The following is a 17,719-nucleotide window of genomic DNA, read 5'->3' as shown; positions in this document are numbered from 1 at the left end:
TATGCTTTTATGCTGATGGCCCATGGTTAATCCAGTAATAGTAAGATAGGAAATAAAAGTGAGCAAAATCTTGAGTATATTCCCTTTACACAGAAATTTAAACATACGGTACTTTCATTGCTTTTCTACAGATTTAAAATGTGTGTTTAAGATCTCACCATTTTCTTGGTTCCTTATTTTTCATAGTTATTGCAATTATGCATGCATGATAGTTGACTTGGCTCAGGAGAAGGCACAGCTGACCTGATTTCTGTACGTAGTGGTGGTAGACTTTGCAGGCCTCCAAGGAAGCCATTTAACTGTTATCTGTGCCTTCATTTCTCTTTTCTTAATATTGGCATGCTTGGCAATTTCACATCTGTAGTCTGGAATCCTTCTGTGCCACATCCACAGGGACCTTTTATAACAAAATCTAATGTTAATGCAACAGAGCTGTTAAAATGACTCAACCAAGAATAATTTCCCATTTTAACAAGTGAGCAATGAAGAATCTGCTATTCCAAAACATATAATTAAGCATGAAGAAAATAATGTATTGAAGCCTTTTCTGGCGTTCATTTCTTTTTCAGTTTCATTATCTGGATATTGTAAGGTGACAACTCAGTGTTGAATATAAGTCAATACTGTGGAGCAACTGGAGGCTGAGGCTAGTAGATTGCTTGAGCTCAAGAGTTTGGGGCTGCTGTGAGCTATGCCAAGGTTACTAGAGCATTGACAACAGAAGTTAGGCTACCCCTGTCCAGATAGGAACTCAGCTGGGCCACCAGCTGAAACTGATGGAAAGCTGATGATATGCCCCAAAGCTGATGATATGGCTCTTTACTTTCTTCCTTTTTTTTAACTGGCTATATTTATTAAACTGTAAACAGAAAAAGTAACATGATGCGGTCCCAAGTCACAAGCAGAGTAAGGGAGAGACAGTGAGGAAAACTGGAATTAGCAGATATGAGAAATTAAAAGTGTGTGGTGCAGGGAGAGGACTGTTCCATTTAGCAGGCATGAGAGAACAGGTGACTTTTAAGCAGGGTTTGGGTTTTTGTTTTCATTTATGAAAGAGGAAATAGATGGATTTGTGTGGGCATTGGTGACAAGGGAATTCTAGAATAATGTGACGTGATGGGAAATGGTGTTAGAAAGAAGGAAGGGAACATGGGTTTGAATGAAAATACTGGAACCAGCAGAACAAAAGAAATAAAGAGTAGAAAAGAAGAAGAGATGGGCATAAGGGGGTGATGTAAGCAAGAGAGTTCATAGATTAATAAAATTCTGTTATCATTTTTATTGTTGTTATTTAATTAAATTTCTATTCCACCCTTTCTCCCAAAGGAGCCCAGGGTGGCAGCAAAGCAGCAAAGCAAAGCAATTTTAAAGAAATAAAATAAATAGAAACATTTAAAACAGTCTGATATCCTCACAGCTAATAATTTCAAGGTTGCCCAGAACAGTATCTTTCAGATACTGCCTGAACAGTCATGTTTCAAAATTCATACTGAATGAGGGAGACAGATGCACTGCACCTGTCTCACCAGAGATGGCGCTCCATAAATGGGGAACCACTATTGAGAAAGCCTTATCATGGAAAATGACACCCTGGGCAGGATTTCTTCTTTTAACTTACTACTACTGCCCTTTGGGGCAATACTTGAGACCTTCTAATTGCAAAGCGATATTTGCTTAACATTTTGGCAATATTGCCCACCCCAAAAGCCCATCCAACCTTGGTACCTCAGTGGGGTCCAATAATAACAAGATTCCCCCCCCTTACATTTCCTCTGTTTATCCTATATACCATAGACTTTTTAGTATCTTCCTGACTTGTTTAAGGATATATGACTTACCTTATGGCAAGTTAATTTTAACTTTTTGCTGCCATTTCACATCTTTACAGCCACAGTCATGTGAGATCCACGGCAACTCTAATGATCTATTTCTTCCTTTTAAGAAGGACTGGATTCATTTTGCTTTGCACAGCAGTTTGAAAGTTCACACAGGGAGAAATATTTCATACTATTTATTACCAGTTATGAATAATGCCTGGATAACAGCACTTCTAGAAATTCTGCAGAATTGCCATCTAGCACCATGTTTGTGCTGGGAAAGGAAAATTGCCATGGCTGGCAAGCATTTTTTGCCTCTAGCAAAGTAACCCTAATGAACTATGGCATTGCCACCTAAGGTCCAATTTCAATCCCCAAAAGTGACAGTAGTTCTTTGCCTCATTTATCTCCTTGCAGAGAGATATCTGTTTCTCGAGTTGATTAATGACAGTTACGTACGGGGTTTCCTTTGCCTTTTGGAACCGCTAGCCAGGATTCAGAGTGCTATAAAATGAATTCTACACACAGGGCAGGGTGGTATTCTGAGGTTTAATTCTGCAGCCCTCTTCCACTGTTCCAAACCTCTGGAATCTGCAAATGCTGCACAGAGAAATCCTGAAATAAAAACTTCAGAATTCATGTGTAAAACAAGCAGAGAAGATGATTTGAAGGTGTTCCACTGAAATTGTAAAGGATATGTCACAAATTTGCTGGCCTGAAGTATTCAGGATATGCTGTAATGCTATTAGTTCTCTCCAAGTAATAGGACAAACAAAAGTAATGTTCTAGGACTTGCAAGGATTTAAGAAGTTGACTTGAAAAGTGAATTGAACTATTCTTGGATGTGATTAAGAGATAAAATGCATGGTATTAAATGGATGAAAGGTTCAAGAAAATGTAAATGGGCTCCACTGTGGATCCCGCTTAAAGTTTTCCAGCTGTTGTATTATGTTCTCTTCTGAGTATGGACAGTCAACTAGTGTTACTAAAGGGATTGTGATGTTTTAAAAACAATAACATTTTAAACCAGTAAGACATCGTCTCCAATATAGTTGGTTTTAAGCAGTTCCCTATTAGTTGATCTTTGCCAATTTGCTGTTTCTAAACAACCCAAAATATAAAAAAAAATGTTTGTGGGTTGTAAAAGTTGCTAATAGGGAAACTGCCTTTGATACCAACTTGTTTCTGTTGCTTTTTAGTGAGTTTTCCTTCTGGCACTAAACCTCCAAACTTCTACTAGATTCAGGGGAATTGGGGTATCATTGTGGGAGATTGTTTGTCAGGAAGGAAAATTCTTAAACTACTGTACATTTGTTTCAAAATCATTCATAAGTACATAATTACAGTAGTTCCTTCTCTTTGGAATATTTTTTCCCTGAATTTGTAGATCTCTGTTCTCTGCTTTCAGATGCCTTGTTCATGTCACAGTTTTAGCCCATGTGGCTTCAGGATTGTGTCCAATGCTGTGTAAGTGGGTTTCTGCTTGTGCAGCAGAATGCCCTTTCCTCTCCTCTCCCCAAAATAAAACCACTCCGGATGGTCCCCCAATAGGAAGATTTTGAATGCACACAGGGGGCTGTAGGCAGCAGGAGAGTAAGGGGAATTTCTGTTGTACACATGGAAGCCTGTTGCTCGGATGGCACTACATCATGGGATGCAACCCTCAGTTCTTTTTAATCAAGTACTGTAGTAACTTATCCATCAACAATTTCATTTCAATTAATGCTGCATGAATGAAATGTCCATTGTGTGCAATCATATCCCTTTATTACCAAGTTATTAAAGTAACAGCCCTTATGCATTTTGCTCAGAACTTGAGAAGTTAATGGGCTTAAAGAAGGTTGCAGAATATGAGATAGAAACAGTTACGTTCTTGAGTACTGTAGTATGGAAAGCTAGAGCAATAAGAGAAAAGTCTTCATTCAGTGCTTTTGTCTGCAAGGTACAATAATAACCTTGAGATCAAAATTTATTTATAGTATTAATAGAATGAAATGTCTTGGGGACAATACTGTGAATAACTTTGCAGACGCACCATTCAGAGAGTGTGAGAACATTAAATTGATATCCAGGTCTACTCATTTCTTCACAAAAGTTTTTTTTTTTTATGGAAGAAATATTAAGTGCATTGTTTTGTGGGATGGGGTAGACAGAACCAAAATCTGTAGACTTGGTGAATATTCAGTGAGAGCTCCACTACCCAATATAATATTACGTTCAGGTGGTGCAAGCCACCTTCTTCTTTTCTCCCACCTTCTGTGTCTTGTCTCCTGCTCTAGACAATCCCACAAAAGCATTTATAACCCAGTGCTTTGTCTCAGTCCCATTGGGGCTTTGCCCACATATAACTGCACATAGAATTGAATGTGGGTGAAAGGAAGAGAAGCCCACTGGGGAACATATACACACATATGTTCCTTAGCAGATATGACTTTCTTTGCAATGAATTTGATTTATCATGCACCTACTACCTCTATAAGGACCCAGGTGGCGCTGTGGGTTAAACCACAGAGTCTAGGGCTTGCTGATCAGAAGGTCGACGGTTTGAATCCCTGCAACGGGGACCGTTGCTCGGTCCCAGCTCCTGCCCACCTAGCAGTTCAAAAGCACATCAAAGTGCAAGTAGATAAATAGGGACCGCTCTGTCGGGAAGGTAAACAGCGTTTCTGTGCACTGCTCTGGTTCGGCAGAAGCAGCTTTGTCATGCTGGCCACGACCCGGAAGCTGTCTGCGGACAAACACCGGCTCCCTCGGCCTATAGACCGAGATGAGCGCCACAACCCCAGAGTCGGACACGACTGGATCTGATGGTCAGGGGCCCCTTTACCTTTACTACCTCTATGTCAGGACCAGCCCAGAATTTCATGAAACCTGCTCAGAAGACTGCACCATATTGCCAGCCCTTGCATATGTGGTTCTTCTCATGTGGTGTTTGCCTAAAGTGCCACAGCATGGGAACTTGAGAAGTGGCAGTCATACCAATCCCTTAATGGAAATGTTGAGTCCAAACCAGCTTTTCCCAAACTCATGCCCCCAGATGTTTTTGAGTTCAGCTCTCATAATTGGCTGTGCTTGCTGGTAGTTCAAAACTTCTGGAAGGGTACCACTTTGGTCTAAACTCTTGGCGTATTTCCCAGTAAAACTTGTTGTTGTTGTTTAGTCGTGTCCGACTCTTCGTGACCCCATGGACCATAGCATGCCAAGCACTCCTGTCTTGCACTGCCTCCCGCAGTTTGGTCAAACTCATGTTCGTAGCTTCGAGAACACTGTCCAACCATCTCGTCCTCTGTTGTCCCCTTCTCCTAGTGCCCTCAATCTTTCCCAACATCAGGGTCTTTTCCAAGGATTCTTCTCTTCTCATGAGGTGGCCAAAGTATTGGAGCCTCAGCTTCAGGATCTGTCCTTCCAGGGAGCACTCAGGGCTGATTTCCTTAAGAATGGATAGGTTTGATCTTCTAGCAGTCCATGGGACTCTCAAGAGTCTCCTCCAGCACCAGAATTCAAAAGCATCAATTCTTCGGCGATCAGCCTTCTTTATGGTCCAGCTCTCACTTCCATACATCACTACTGGGAAAACCACAGCTTTAACTATACGGACCTTTGTCAGCAAGGTGATGTCTCTGCTTTTTAAGATGCTGTCTAGGTTTGTCATTGCTTTTCTCCCAAGAAGCAGGCGTCTTTTAATTTCGTGACTGCTGTCACCATCTGCAGTGATCAAGGAGCCCAAGAAAGTAAAATCTCTCACTGCCTCCATTTCTTCCCCTTCTATTTGCCAGGAGGTGATGGGACCAGTGGCCATGATCTTGGTTTTTTTGATGTTGAGCTTCAGACCATATTTTGCGCTCTCCTCTTTCACCCTCATTAAAAGGTTCTTTAATTCCTCCTCGCTTTCTGCCATCAAGGTTGTGTCATCTGCATATCTGAGGTTGTTGATATTTCTTCCGGCAATCTTAATTCCGGTTTGGGATTCATCTAGTCCAGCCTTTCGCATGATGAATTCTGCATATAAGTTAAATAAGCAGGGAGACAATATACAGCCTTGTCGTACTCCTTTCCCAATTTGGAACCAATCAGTTGTTCCATATCCAGTTCTAACTGTAGCTTCTTGTCCCACATAGAGATTTCTCAGGAGACAGATTAGGTGATCAGGCACTCCCATTTCTTTAAGAACTTGCCATAGTTTGCTGTGGTCGACACAGTCAAAGGCTTTTGCATAGTCAATGAAGCAGAAGTAGACATTTTTCTGGAACTCTCTAGCTTTCTCCATAATCCAGCGCATGTTTGCTATTTGGTCTCTGGTTCCTCTGCCCTTTCGAAATCCAGCTTGTACTTCTGGGAGTTCTTGGTCCACATACTGCCTAAGCCTGCCTTGTAGAATTTTAAGCATAACCTTGCTAGCGTGTGAAATGAGCGCAATTGTGCGGTAGTTGGAGCATTCTTTGGCACTGCCCTTCTTTGGAATTGGGATGTAGACTGATCTTCTCCAATCCTCTGGCCATTGCTGAGTTTTCCAAACTTGCTGGCATATTGGGTGTAGCACCTTAACAGCATCATCTTTTAAAATTTTAAATAGTTCAGCTGGAATATCATTACTTCCACTGGCCTTGTTATTAGCAGTGCTTTCTAAGGCCCATTTGACTTCACTCTCCAAGATGTCTGGCTCAAGGTCAGCAACCACACTACCTGGGGTGTACGAGACCTCCATATCTTTCTGGTATAATTCCTCTGTGTATTCTTGCCACCTCTTCTTGATGTCTTCTGCTTCTGTTAGGTCCTTACCACTTTTGTCCTTGATTATGGTAATCTTTGTACGAAATGTTCCTTTCATATCTCCAATTTTCTTGAACAGATCTCTGGTTTTCCTCATTCTATTGTTTTCCTCTATTTCTTTGCATTGCTCATTTACGAAGACCCTCTTGTCTCTCCTTGCTGTTTTTTGGAAATCTGCATTTAGTTTCCTGTATCTTTCCCTATCTCCCTTGCATTTTGCTTGCCTCCTCTCCTCCGCTATTTGTAAGGCCTCGTTGGACAGCCATTTTGCTTTCTTGCATTTCCTTTTCCTTGGGATGGTTTTTGTTGCTGCCTCCTGTATAATGTTACGAGCCTCCATCCATAGTTCTTCAGGCACTCTGTCCACCAAATCTAAATCCTTAAACCTGTTCCTCACTTCCACTGTGTATTCATAAGGGATTTGATTCAGATTGTATCTTACTGGCCCAGTGGTTTTTCCTACTTTCTTCAGTTTAAGCTGGAATTTTGCTATAAGAAGCTGATGATCTGAGTTACAGTCAGCTCCAGGTCTTGTTTTTGCTGACTGTATAGAGCTTCTCCATCTTTGGCTGCAGAGAATATAATCAATCTGATTTTGATGCTGCCCATTTGGTGATATCCATGTGTAGAGTCGTCTCTTGTGTTGTTGGAAGAGAGTGTTTGTGATGACCAGCTTGTTCTCTTGACAGAACTCTATTAGCCTGTGCCCTGCTTCATTTTAAACTCCAAGGCCAAACTTGCCAGTTGTTCCTTTTATCTCTTGATTCCCTACTTTAGCATTCCAATCCCCTGTAATGAAAAGAACATCCTTCTTTGGTGTCATTTCTAGAAGGTGTTGTAGGTCTTCATAGAATTGGTCAATTTCACTTTCTTCAGCACCAGTAAAACTAGCTAAGATATATCATAACCAAGATAGCAAATGTTGGAAATGTAAGAAAGCAGAAGGAACCTTTTACCATATGTGGTGGACTAGCACGGGATTTCTGGGAAAAGATTTATAATGAATTAAAAAGAGTGTTGAAAAACACATTTATTAAGAAACCAGAATCCTTTCTACTGGGCATGGTCGGAAAAGTAATTCCTAAGAAACATGTAATTGTTTTATTTTTTATTTTTTATGCTACAACAGCGGCGAGATTATTGTTAGCTAATTACTGGAAAACCCAAGAGATACCAACTGTGGAAGAATGGGAAATGAAATTGATGGACTATATGGAACTTGCTGAACTGACTGGGAGATTGCGTGATCAGGGAGAAGAATCAGTGGAAGAAGAGTGGAAAATTTTTAAACTATATTTTAAAAAATATTGTAGAATTGAATAGTATGAATAGATTTAGAAGTGTATAGAAACTGCAGGTTTAAAATTATGTTGGATAATTTGTTGCTTTGAGGAAAGTTTAATATAAACTGGAAATGAGTTAAAACTAGGATATCGAAATTGCTAAAGATGAATAGAAATGAACTGCATATGGGGGTAGCCGAGGAAGTCCCCCCTTTAAAAATGTTAAGAAAAGATTAAGAATTGGTATTATTATTTTCTTTTCTTTTTCTTGTTTTTTCTTGTTGTTGTATATGTATGTTTTTTCTATGTTGGTTTATTTTTGGTTGTGTTTTTATGTGTAATTATAAAATGAATCAAAATTATTAAAAAATAAACTCTTGGCGTATTTGGTTACTGGAAGTTTGTTTCCACTCATTTCCCCCCCATGTTTCAGAAGCTGTTATTGGAAATAATTTGAGATAGGAATCAGCCTTGCAAACTTATGTGCTGCAGTTCTCAACCTAAAGTCATAGCATGTATTGATTCTGTTTTTTCCATATGGGACCACTCCCAAGTTCAGACTGCTACATTTAACCTTTTACTAGTGTGGCACTCTAGAACTTGAGTTAAATTATAATTAAATTTACACTCCAGTTCTTTAACTGAGAAGGGCATCCTCTGTTAATTTTATTTCATTTCTATTAATGTTTTTAAATGATTGCCCCCCCCCCATTTTTAGCTGTTTCCATTTTAGTTGTAAGATGCCCTGAGTTCCTGTCAGGGGAAAAGGTGAAATATAGATAAGTATAAAAAAATAAAAATTGATAGCATTCTTGAATAAGTGGGTGAGTAACATATTACAGTAAGAATCCTCAACAAAAACAAAAAAGCACTTTATTTTTTAAGTATCCACACATTTTCATGCTAAAGAATGCAGTCTCTGCATAGGAAATATTACTTCCTGGGCTGTCTTCTTTTATTTATCTTTGTATTTTGCTTTTATCATTGTCGACAGATTTCCTTAAAGTACTTCAGTCTGAAATGGAATATGGGTATGGTCTTGGAGTTTAAAATATTTTCAATCATTGGGGAAAATATAATTCTAAGTAGAGAATTTATAAATAATGGGATAATAAAATCTTGAGATAGAAAAGTTATATTAGGTCAAGTAGTCAATTTCCCTTTGCCACATGAAGATAGTTTGCTTTCTATTAGGTATGTTGTTCACATTGATGTATGCCAAGCAGAGCTCTACTTTTTCTCCTGGGATATCATTCTGTGGGAATGTAAGATATTATTGAGGAGTTGGGGAGAAAATCAAGATCAACTTCAAGCTATTCCGGAGCCTAGCAAGTTCTTTTAGTAAAGGTAATATTCAACATCAGCATGTTTCTATCTAATGTTTAAATATGGAACTATGCCATGACAACCTAAAACAGCAAAATGATTGGACATTATAATGGGAGAAGAAATTTATAAAGAAAAGTTACTGGCAAGCTATGTACAGACCCCAGCATTTACATTTATTGTCAATACAGACACGAGTGCCATTTTGTATTTCTGAGTAGCCTTCAGAATTGGAAAAGGGATAAAATTAGGCTGGAAAGAGAAAGGAAAACGATCCTTTTAGGTTTTCCTATGTGGTCTGTGTCCACCCTCTTGAAAATTCCCAATAATAATAATAATAATAATAATAATGCAGATAGTAAGAGACTTATACTAAGGAGAACTGAAAACATTGGACATATTTACTTAGAAAAGAAGAAGGGGAGTGAAATGAAGAAAGAAGACAGTCAATATAAATTTAATCTTTTTAATTTAAATTTTTAATACCTAAGGTGAAGAAATTATTACAGATTGCACAACTTATTTCTTGGCAAAAAATTAATATTTGCAGATCAAAAATGTCAGTTGGAACAGAGAAATATTTGGAAATATAAAGCTTGAAAGAATATAAATGTATTTTTATGTACATTGTTGTTGTTTAGTCGTGTCCGACTCTTCGTGACCCCATGGACCAGAGTGCGCCAGGCACTCCTGTCTTGCACTGCCTCCTGCAGTTTGGTCAAACTCATCTTCGTAGCTTCGAGAACACTGTCCAACCATCTCCTCCTCTGTCGTCCCCTTCTCCTTGTGCCCTCAATCTTTCCCAACATCAGGGTCTTTTCCAGGGAGTCTTCTCTTCTCATGAGGTGGCCAAAGTATTGGAGCCTCAGCTTCAGGATCTGTCCTTCCAGTGAGCACTCAGGGCTGATTTCCTTCAGAATGGATAGGTTTGATCTTCTTGCAGTCCATGGGACTCTCAAGAGTCTCCTCCAGCACCATAATTCAAAAGCATCAATTCTTCGGCGATCAGCCTTCTTTATGGTCCAGCTCTCACTTCCATACACCACTACTGGGAAAACCATAGCTTTAACTATACGGATCTTTGTCGGCAAGGTGATGTCTCTGCTTTTTAAGATGCTGTCTAGGTTTGTCATTGCTTTTCTCCCAAGAAGCAGGTGTCTTTTAATTTCGTGACTTGTCACCATCTGCAGTGATCAAGGAGCCCAAGAAAGTAAAATCTCTCACTGCCTCCATTTCTTCCCCTTCTATTTGCCAGGAGGTGATGGGACCATTGGCCATGATCTTAGTTTTTTTGATGCTGAGCTTCAGACCATATTTTGTGCTCTCCTCTTTCACCCTCATTAAAAGGTTTTTTTAATTCCTCCTCACTTTCTGCCATCAAGGTTGTGTCATCTGCATGTCTGAGGTTGTTGATATTTCTTCTGGCAATCTTAATTCCGGCTGGGGATTCATCCAGTCCAGCCTTTCGCATGATGAATTCTGCATATAAGTTAAATAAGCAGGGAGACAATATACAGCCTTGTCGTACTCCTTTCCCAATTTGGAACCAATCAGCTATTCCGTATCCACTTCTAACTGTAACTTCTTGTCCCACATAGAGATTTCTCAGGAGACAGATGAGGTGATCAGGCACTCCCATTTCTTTTAGAGCTTGCCATAGTTTGCTGTGGTTGACACAGTCAAATGCTTTTGCATAGTCAATGAAGCAGAAGTAGATGTTTTTATGGAACTCTCTAGCTTTCTCCATAATCCAGCGCATGTTTGCAATTTGGTCTCTGGTTCCTCTGCCCCTTCGAAATCCAGCTTGCACTTCTGGGAGTTCTTGGTCCACATACTGCTTAAGCCTGCCTTGTAGAATTTTAAGATAACCTTGCTAGCATGTGAAATGAGTGCAATTGTGCAGTAGTTGGAGCATTCTTTGGCACTGCCCTTCTTTGGGATTGGGATGTAGACTGATCTTCTCCAATCCTCTGGCCACTGCTGAGTTTTCCAAACTTGCTGGCATATTGGGTGTAGCACCTTAACAGCATCATCTTTTAAAATTTTAAATAGTTCAGCTGGAATATCATCACTTCCACTGGCCTTGTTATTAGCAGTGCTTTCTAAGGCCCATTTGACTTCACTCTCCAGGATGTCTGGCTCAAGGTCAGCAACCACACTACCTGGGGTGTACAAGACCTCCATATCTTTCTGGTATAATTCGTCTGTGTATTCTTGCCACCTCTTATTGATGTCTTCTGCTTCTGTTAGGTCCTTTCCACTTTTGTCCTTTATTATGGTAATCTTTGTACAAAATGTTCCTTTCATATCTCCAATTTTCTTGAACAGATCTCTGGTTTTTCCTATTCTGATGTTTTCCTCTATTTATTGCATTGCTCGTTTAAGAAGACCCTCTTGTCTCTCCTTGCAATTTTTTGGAAATTCAATTTCCTGTATCTTTCACTATCTCCCTCACATTTTGCTTGCCTTCTCTCTCCCGCTATTTGTAAAGCCTCATTGGACAGCCACTTTGCTTTCTTGCATTTCTTTGCTTTCTTGCATTTCCTTTTCATTGGTTTTCATTGCTGCCTCCTGTATAATGTTACGAGCCTCCATCCATAGTTCTTCAGGCACTCTGTCCACCAAATCTAAATTCTTAAACCTGTTCCTCACTTCCACTGTGTGTTTATAAGGGTTTTTGATTTAGATTGTATCTTACTGACCCAGTGGTTTTTCTTACTTTCTTCAGTTTAAGCTTGATTTTTGCTATAAGAAGCTGGTGATCTGAGCCACAGTCAGCTCCAGGTCTTGTTTTTTCTGACTGTATAGAGCTTCTCCATCTTTGGCTGCAGAGAATATAATCAATCTGATTTTGATACTGCCCATCTGGTGATGTCCATGTGTAGAGTCGTCTCTTGTGTTGTTGGAAAAGAGTGTTTGTGATGACCAGCTATGATATGTACATATCAACCTGTAACTGATGGCAGTTAGGAATAAACTATTAGAAACAGCCTATTCTATAATGGGTCTTCCTGTGACAAATTTGCTTATTGAATACTGTTGGAGAGGAGATACTTAGACCTGAGAGATCGCTGATTTGGCTATTATGACAATCTCTTTGTTTCTTTATTTTGCTTTCTATAGATTATTGTTGATTTAGAAGGATAAAGGAAAAGGAAAAGCTATTTCAGCTCAGAGGGTGGATTAGGCTCTGTATCTAATCCAGTTCTAATTTTGCAGGGCTTAGTTATACCACAGCAATAGCAGACCCTTATGTGTGATCAAAAATCTTTGTCATCTATGACTTGTTAAAAGATAATATACTGCCTTACATACTGTTAAGTAAGAATATAATCAATAGTCTTCAAAATATATTATGAAGTGTAGCATTTTACATTGTTTTTGTTTGTTTTTCCTTTTAAACAGCTTCTTAATAGCACAGACAACAAATTCTGTTTGTCAATGAGTGTGTGATTAAAATGTGTCAGTTGAACTGATATTCATAAATTGGTACATAACTCTGTTTCTAAACAAGCCTGAAACTGCATTAATAACATTTTCATAACATTTCTAATCTTATATTGAATTTCAGCATACACTTTTCACCAAAGTGTATTCTTTGATTTATCAGTTTCCTATAATGGTAAATGAACACTTCTTCAACAAGTGGTACAAAGCTTGCATTTCTTTATTTAGGCTCTAAGTAAAAAAACCGCAAGCTTTATATCACTTGCAGGAATTTCCCCTAAATTTTAGGGATTACCGTCAAAGCAGATAGCCACCAGTTTTCATGAAGAAAATTCACTATTCCACTGCAACAAGCAAAAATGAACTGGTTCATTCACATATAACTAATTTATATAGGAATAGTACACTGTCAAAATTGGTTCCACTGCCAGTAATTTAGACTGGTGTGAGCAGGTCTACCACTTGCATTTGGGGAGCTTCTGAACACCACCTTTAAGCAATATTCTTAGGTGGTTTCAAATAGCCTCCTGGGCTTTTGGATCAGAACCCCATTGGGTATGTGAAGCTCTTCTCCCCTTTCTCTCATCCATGAGCAGAAGTGCTTTCCGCTCGCATACTGAGAATGATGGTAGGTTTCAGAAATTCCCTTTTTATTAAAAAAAAACCCTGAATATTTTAGTGAGCCATAGTAAAACCCCAGTTCATCCAAAGCTAAGCTCTTTTAAGCTCATTGATTCCAGTAGTAGAGAAAGGAGCCCACCCAAAACATTTCATTGAAGTTAAGGAATTAAAAAGTGCTTGAATGGTAGTGCCAATTTTTATATCTAGAAAACATTTGAGTTGTTGCAATATGGAATAAACTGAGGTTTTAATCAATAGTTCAAGCAGATGTTGGAAGTGTAGATTAATGCAGAGCAATTTCTAGCAATTTTCTGGTTTGTAGCTGCCTGGCACAATTTTCCTTTAATAAACATTAGAACATGCCACTGTTTATAAAAAGCTGCAAATTTTGTGGAACTGCATATGCTAAATATAATGTTATGTTGCTCCATCTGTTCTTACTAAGACAGCTATGGTAGCAATCTATATTATCTAGCCCTATGAAAGCCTAATGTGTTATTTTATACTTAAACAGATGGGTGAATCTAATCGATAAGGAGTTAGGAAATAATGTTCACTAGGAAAGCATAAGCGTTGATTTTCAAAACAATCCCTTATGGGTCTAACACTATTTTGACCTAAATGTTTTGTAGAAGATGCATGTTCAGCTTGAACCTAAGATCTACATCAGTGAAGTGTTGAATGGGATGTACCATTCAGTTGCAGCATTATACTCTGTGCTGGTGCTTGATAGGGATCGTAATTTTGATGCAAAGTTGAGGAATGTAGCTCTATTAGGAGTAACTACCACTTCTCGTGAGTAGTAACAACTATGAATTACTGAAATTGGATGAGACCAGAAGTAGGATACAAAGATAAGCAGTACATACCATGCTACAGGCATCCCAGCCACTGCAGTGGCATAGCAGCCCCTACCCATCACCCAAAGCTGACGAGCTTTTCTTAGGAGATCACAAAATTGTAGAGCTTTTTTTGGAGATCAGCCAAAGTTGTTGCACACCATCTTCTTAGGCACAAATCTGCCATGGACCACCATAATAAGCATTTGACACTGGTCAACCAATATAATATAACCACCATGGAGAGAAACCTCCTTAGAATTTCAGAAGAGTTGTGGCTTTTGAGTCTGGAATTCGTTTGTTGTAAAAATGCAAAGTGTTTCAATTTTAAAACCCAGCATTTATATTCTTTCTTAAATTTTTCTGGAATTTAGATTAACAAGTCCAATAGTAGGTGGCAACTTCTGCCCAATGATATACATTTTACTATTACTGTTCAACTGCATTCATATAGCTACTTTGTAACAGAAGTTCTCTAGACAGCTCACAAAAGAAAAAGTCATAATAATTTTAGCATCTTTAATACCAAGGCTTATATCTGCATGTACTAATCAGCATTTGGTGACTTAATAAGCAAGCAACCAAATTGTGGCAAGTTCAGCCTTTCTTACACATTATTTTTTTAAATACAGTTTGCTGTCCAAATCGTCTTGTACATCCTTAGAATGTTTGTTGTGTTGTCAGCAGAAACAAAATGGTTCAGCCAAGAGGCAAAGACTTTACACATTGATCTCCTTGGTCTCGCTCCCTCTCCCTCTCCCATTCCTACCTGTTAAAATGAGCATGGTAGACTTCATGGTTTTTTCTTTTGGAAGGCCTTGCTATGGTAAAAGTCCATGTGGCTGGAAGCATAATTTCCCTCCTCAATATGCATTTGTTCTAGCTAGATTGTAACATGCTAGAACACCACTGAATGAAGTGAAAAGCTCTTCAGTAGCTGATGTTAGAGGATTAAATGATGACCATTCCTGTCCCATTTCTCTTATCTCATAATCAAGCTTAAGATGGCACTAGATGGCTCTGTTAGAGTGATTATATATTTGAAATAGAAATTATTTGATCTCTACTTAGGTATCGCAGCATTTAGAGAAGACTCGTTTCTTTCTCTTTAATACTGAATATATTTGTAGTGCTTTATAGCTTTCTACTTAGATATATTTGTGCTTAAAGTGTACTTCAGTCTAATAAGAACATGTGCTGCAGGGGAAATTTCAAGCTTTTTTATTTACACTGCTGCTAATAGTATCTTTCAGAATAATTGAAGTGCACTCACAATATGTAGGCATAAAGTAAGGAAATTGGTTCACTCAGGAATTGAATAATAGGAATTTCACTTCAAACACTAGCTGGCTAGTTCTGTAGGATGCAAATTGTACTCAAGGTAGTTTTTTCTAATAATGACATGAACTGTCAGGAGATAATATCATTTACAGAATTCTCTGTCTGTATGTGTAACACGCATACACCTGCTCCATCCACTGTTCTGTGCAAGATCATATGCAGGATGCGGGTGGCGCTGTGGGTTAAACCACAGAGCCTAGGGCTTGTCGATCAGAAGGTCGGCGGTTCGAATCCCCATGATGGGGTGAGCTCCTGTTGCTCCGTCCCAGCTCCTGCCCACCTAGAAGTTTGAAAGCACGTCAAAGTGCAAGTAGATAAATAGGTACCGCTACAGCGGGAAGGTAAATGGCATTTCCGTGTGCTGCTCTGGTTCGCCAGAAGCGGCTTTGTCATGCTGGCCACATAACCCGGAAGCTGTACGCCGGCTCCCTCGGCCAATAACGCAAGATGAGCACCACAACCCCAGAGTCGGTCACAATGGGACCTAATGGTCAGGGGTCCCTTTACCTTTTACATATGCTTTAAACTGCTTTCCAACACAAATCATTTAGCTAATCTCAGAACTGAAATGTCATTTGCTTGATAGCCATAACAATCCTCTCCTAAGTCGTGTATTTTGGCTAAAGTCTGCACGAGTTTTCAGCACCTGTGCGGGTACCATTTGCAGTATGCTAATATGTTCTATGCTGCTTAATTTACCCTGATATTGCCCATCGATTACAGTCAGAATCAAAAGGAATCACATTCCCAGAACCAATCAATTTGCATGTGGCTGTCTCTGACATCAGAATGTTTGGGTCAATAGAAGCAGCTTGTACTACTAAGGCATACTAGTACTAAGTGGCTGACTCACCCTCCATAGCAACAGATTTCCTCCACTGTTCTGCTCAGATACCACAGTAGAATCATAGAATCATAGAGTTGGAAGAGACCACAAGGGCCATCCAGTCCAACCCCCTGCCAAGCAGGAAATACCATCAAAGCATTCTTGACATATGCCTGTCAAGCCTCTGCTTAAAGACCTCCAAAGAAGAAGACTCCACCACACTCCTTGGTAGCAAATTCCACTGCCGAACAGCTCTTACTGTCAGGAAGTTCTTCCTAATGTTTAGGTGGAATCTTCTTTCTTGTAGTTTGAATCCATTGTTCCATGTCTGCTTCTCTGGAGCAGCAGAAAACAATCTTTCTCCCTCCTCTATATGACATCCTTAAAGATGTTGAATAAGACTGGGCCCAAGACAGAACCCTGTGGCACCCCACTAGTCACTATTCTCCAGGATGAGGATGAGCCATTGATGAGCACCCTTTGGGTTCAGTCAGTAAGCCAGTTACAAATCCACTGAATGGTAGCATTGTCTAGCCCGCATTTTACCAGCTTCTTTACAAGAATATCATGGGGCACCTTGTCAAAGGCCTTGATGAAATCAAGATAGGCTACATCCACAGCATTCCCTTCATCTACCAGGCTTGTAATTCTGTCAAAAAATGAGATCAGATTAGTCTGACATGACTTATTTTTCAGAAACCCATGCTGACTTTTAGTGATCACAGAGTTTCTTTCTAGGTGCTCACAGACCGTTTGCTTAATGATCTGCTCTAGAATCTTTCCTGGTATTGATGTCAGGCTGACTGGGCGGTAATTGTTTGGGTCCTCTCTTTCCCCCTTTTTGAAAATAGGGACAACATTTGCCCTCCTCCAGTCTGCTGGAACTTCGCCTGTTCTCCAGGAATTTTCAAAGATTATTGCCAGTGGTTCTGAAATCACCTCTGCCAGTTCTTTTAATACTCGAATGTAGTTCATCTGGCCCTGGAGACTTGAATACATCTAAACTAGCCAAGTATTCTTGTACTACCTCCTTACTTATTCTGGGCTGTGTTTTCCCTGCTGAATCATCTGCTCCATATTCTTCAGGTCGGGCATTGTTTTCTTTTTTGGAGAAGACTGAGGCAAAGAAGGCATTGAGGAGTTCTCCCCTTCCTCTGTCCCCTGTTCGCATTTCACCATCTTCTCCTCTAAGTGACCCCACTGTTTCCTTGTTCTTCCTTTTGCTACGGACATACCCACAAAAGCCCTTTTTGTTGCTTTTAACCTCTCTAGCAAGCCTGAGTTCATTCTGTGCTTTAGCTTTTCTGACTTTGTCTCTACATGTGCTGGCTATATGTTTGAATTCCTCTCTGGTGATTCCCCCTTTTTCCATGTTTTGTACATATCCCTTTTAAATCTTAACTCAGTTAAAAGTTCTTTAGATAGCCACCCTGGCTTCTTTAGGCCATA

General features: G+C 39.5%; 1 protein-coding gene across 6 annotated transcripts in view; it reads left to right on the top strand.

Annotated features, from left to right (window-relative positions):
- The window catches only part of EFCAB11 (EF-hand calcium binding domain 11), a 54,965-nt gene that overhangs the window by 24,478 nt on the left and 12,768 nt on the right, over nt 1–17,719 (top strand). The window contains exon 6 of one of the 6 annotated variants that reach the window (XM_035101917.3): nt 7,717–8,266. The exons of the other annotated variants lie outside the window; for them this stretch is intronic. Coding sequence (XP_034957808.1) covers nt 7,717–7,738 — 22 coding nt within the window. The 3' untranslated portion in view covers nt 7,739–8,266. Of the gene's footprint in view, nt 1–7,716; nt 8,267–17,719 lie in introns of those variants that run through there. 6 annotated transcript variants of the gene reach the window in all.

This window comes from Zootoca vivipara, chromosome 1 (genome assembly GCF_965207765.1).
Source record: "Zootoca vivipara chromosome 1, rZooViv2.hap1.1, whole genome shotgun sequence".
Lineage (NCBI taxonomy): Eukaryota > Metazoa > Chordata > Lepidosauria > Squamata > Lacertidae > Zootoca > Zootoca vivipara.
This window is presented reverse-complemented; position numbering and strand designations above follow the sequence as displayed.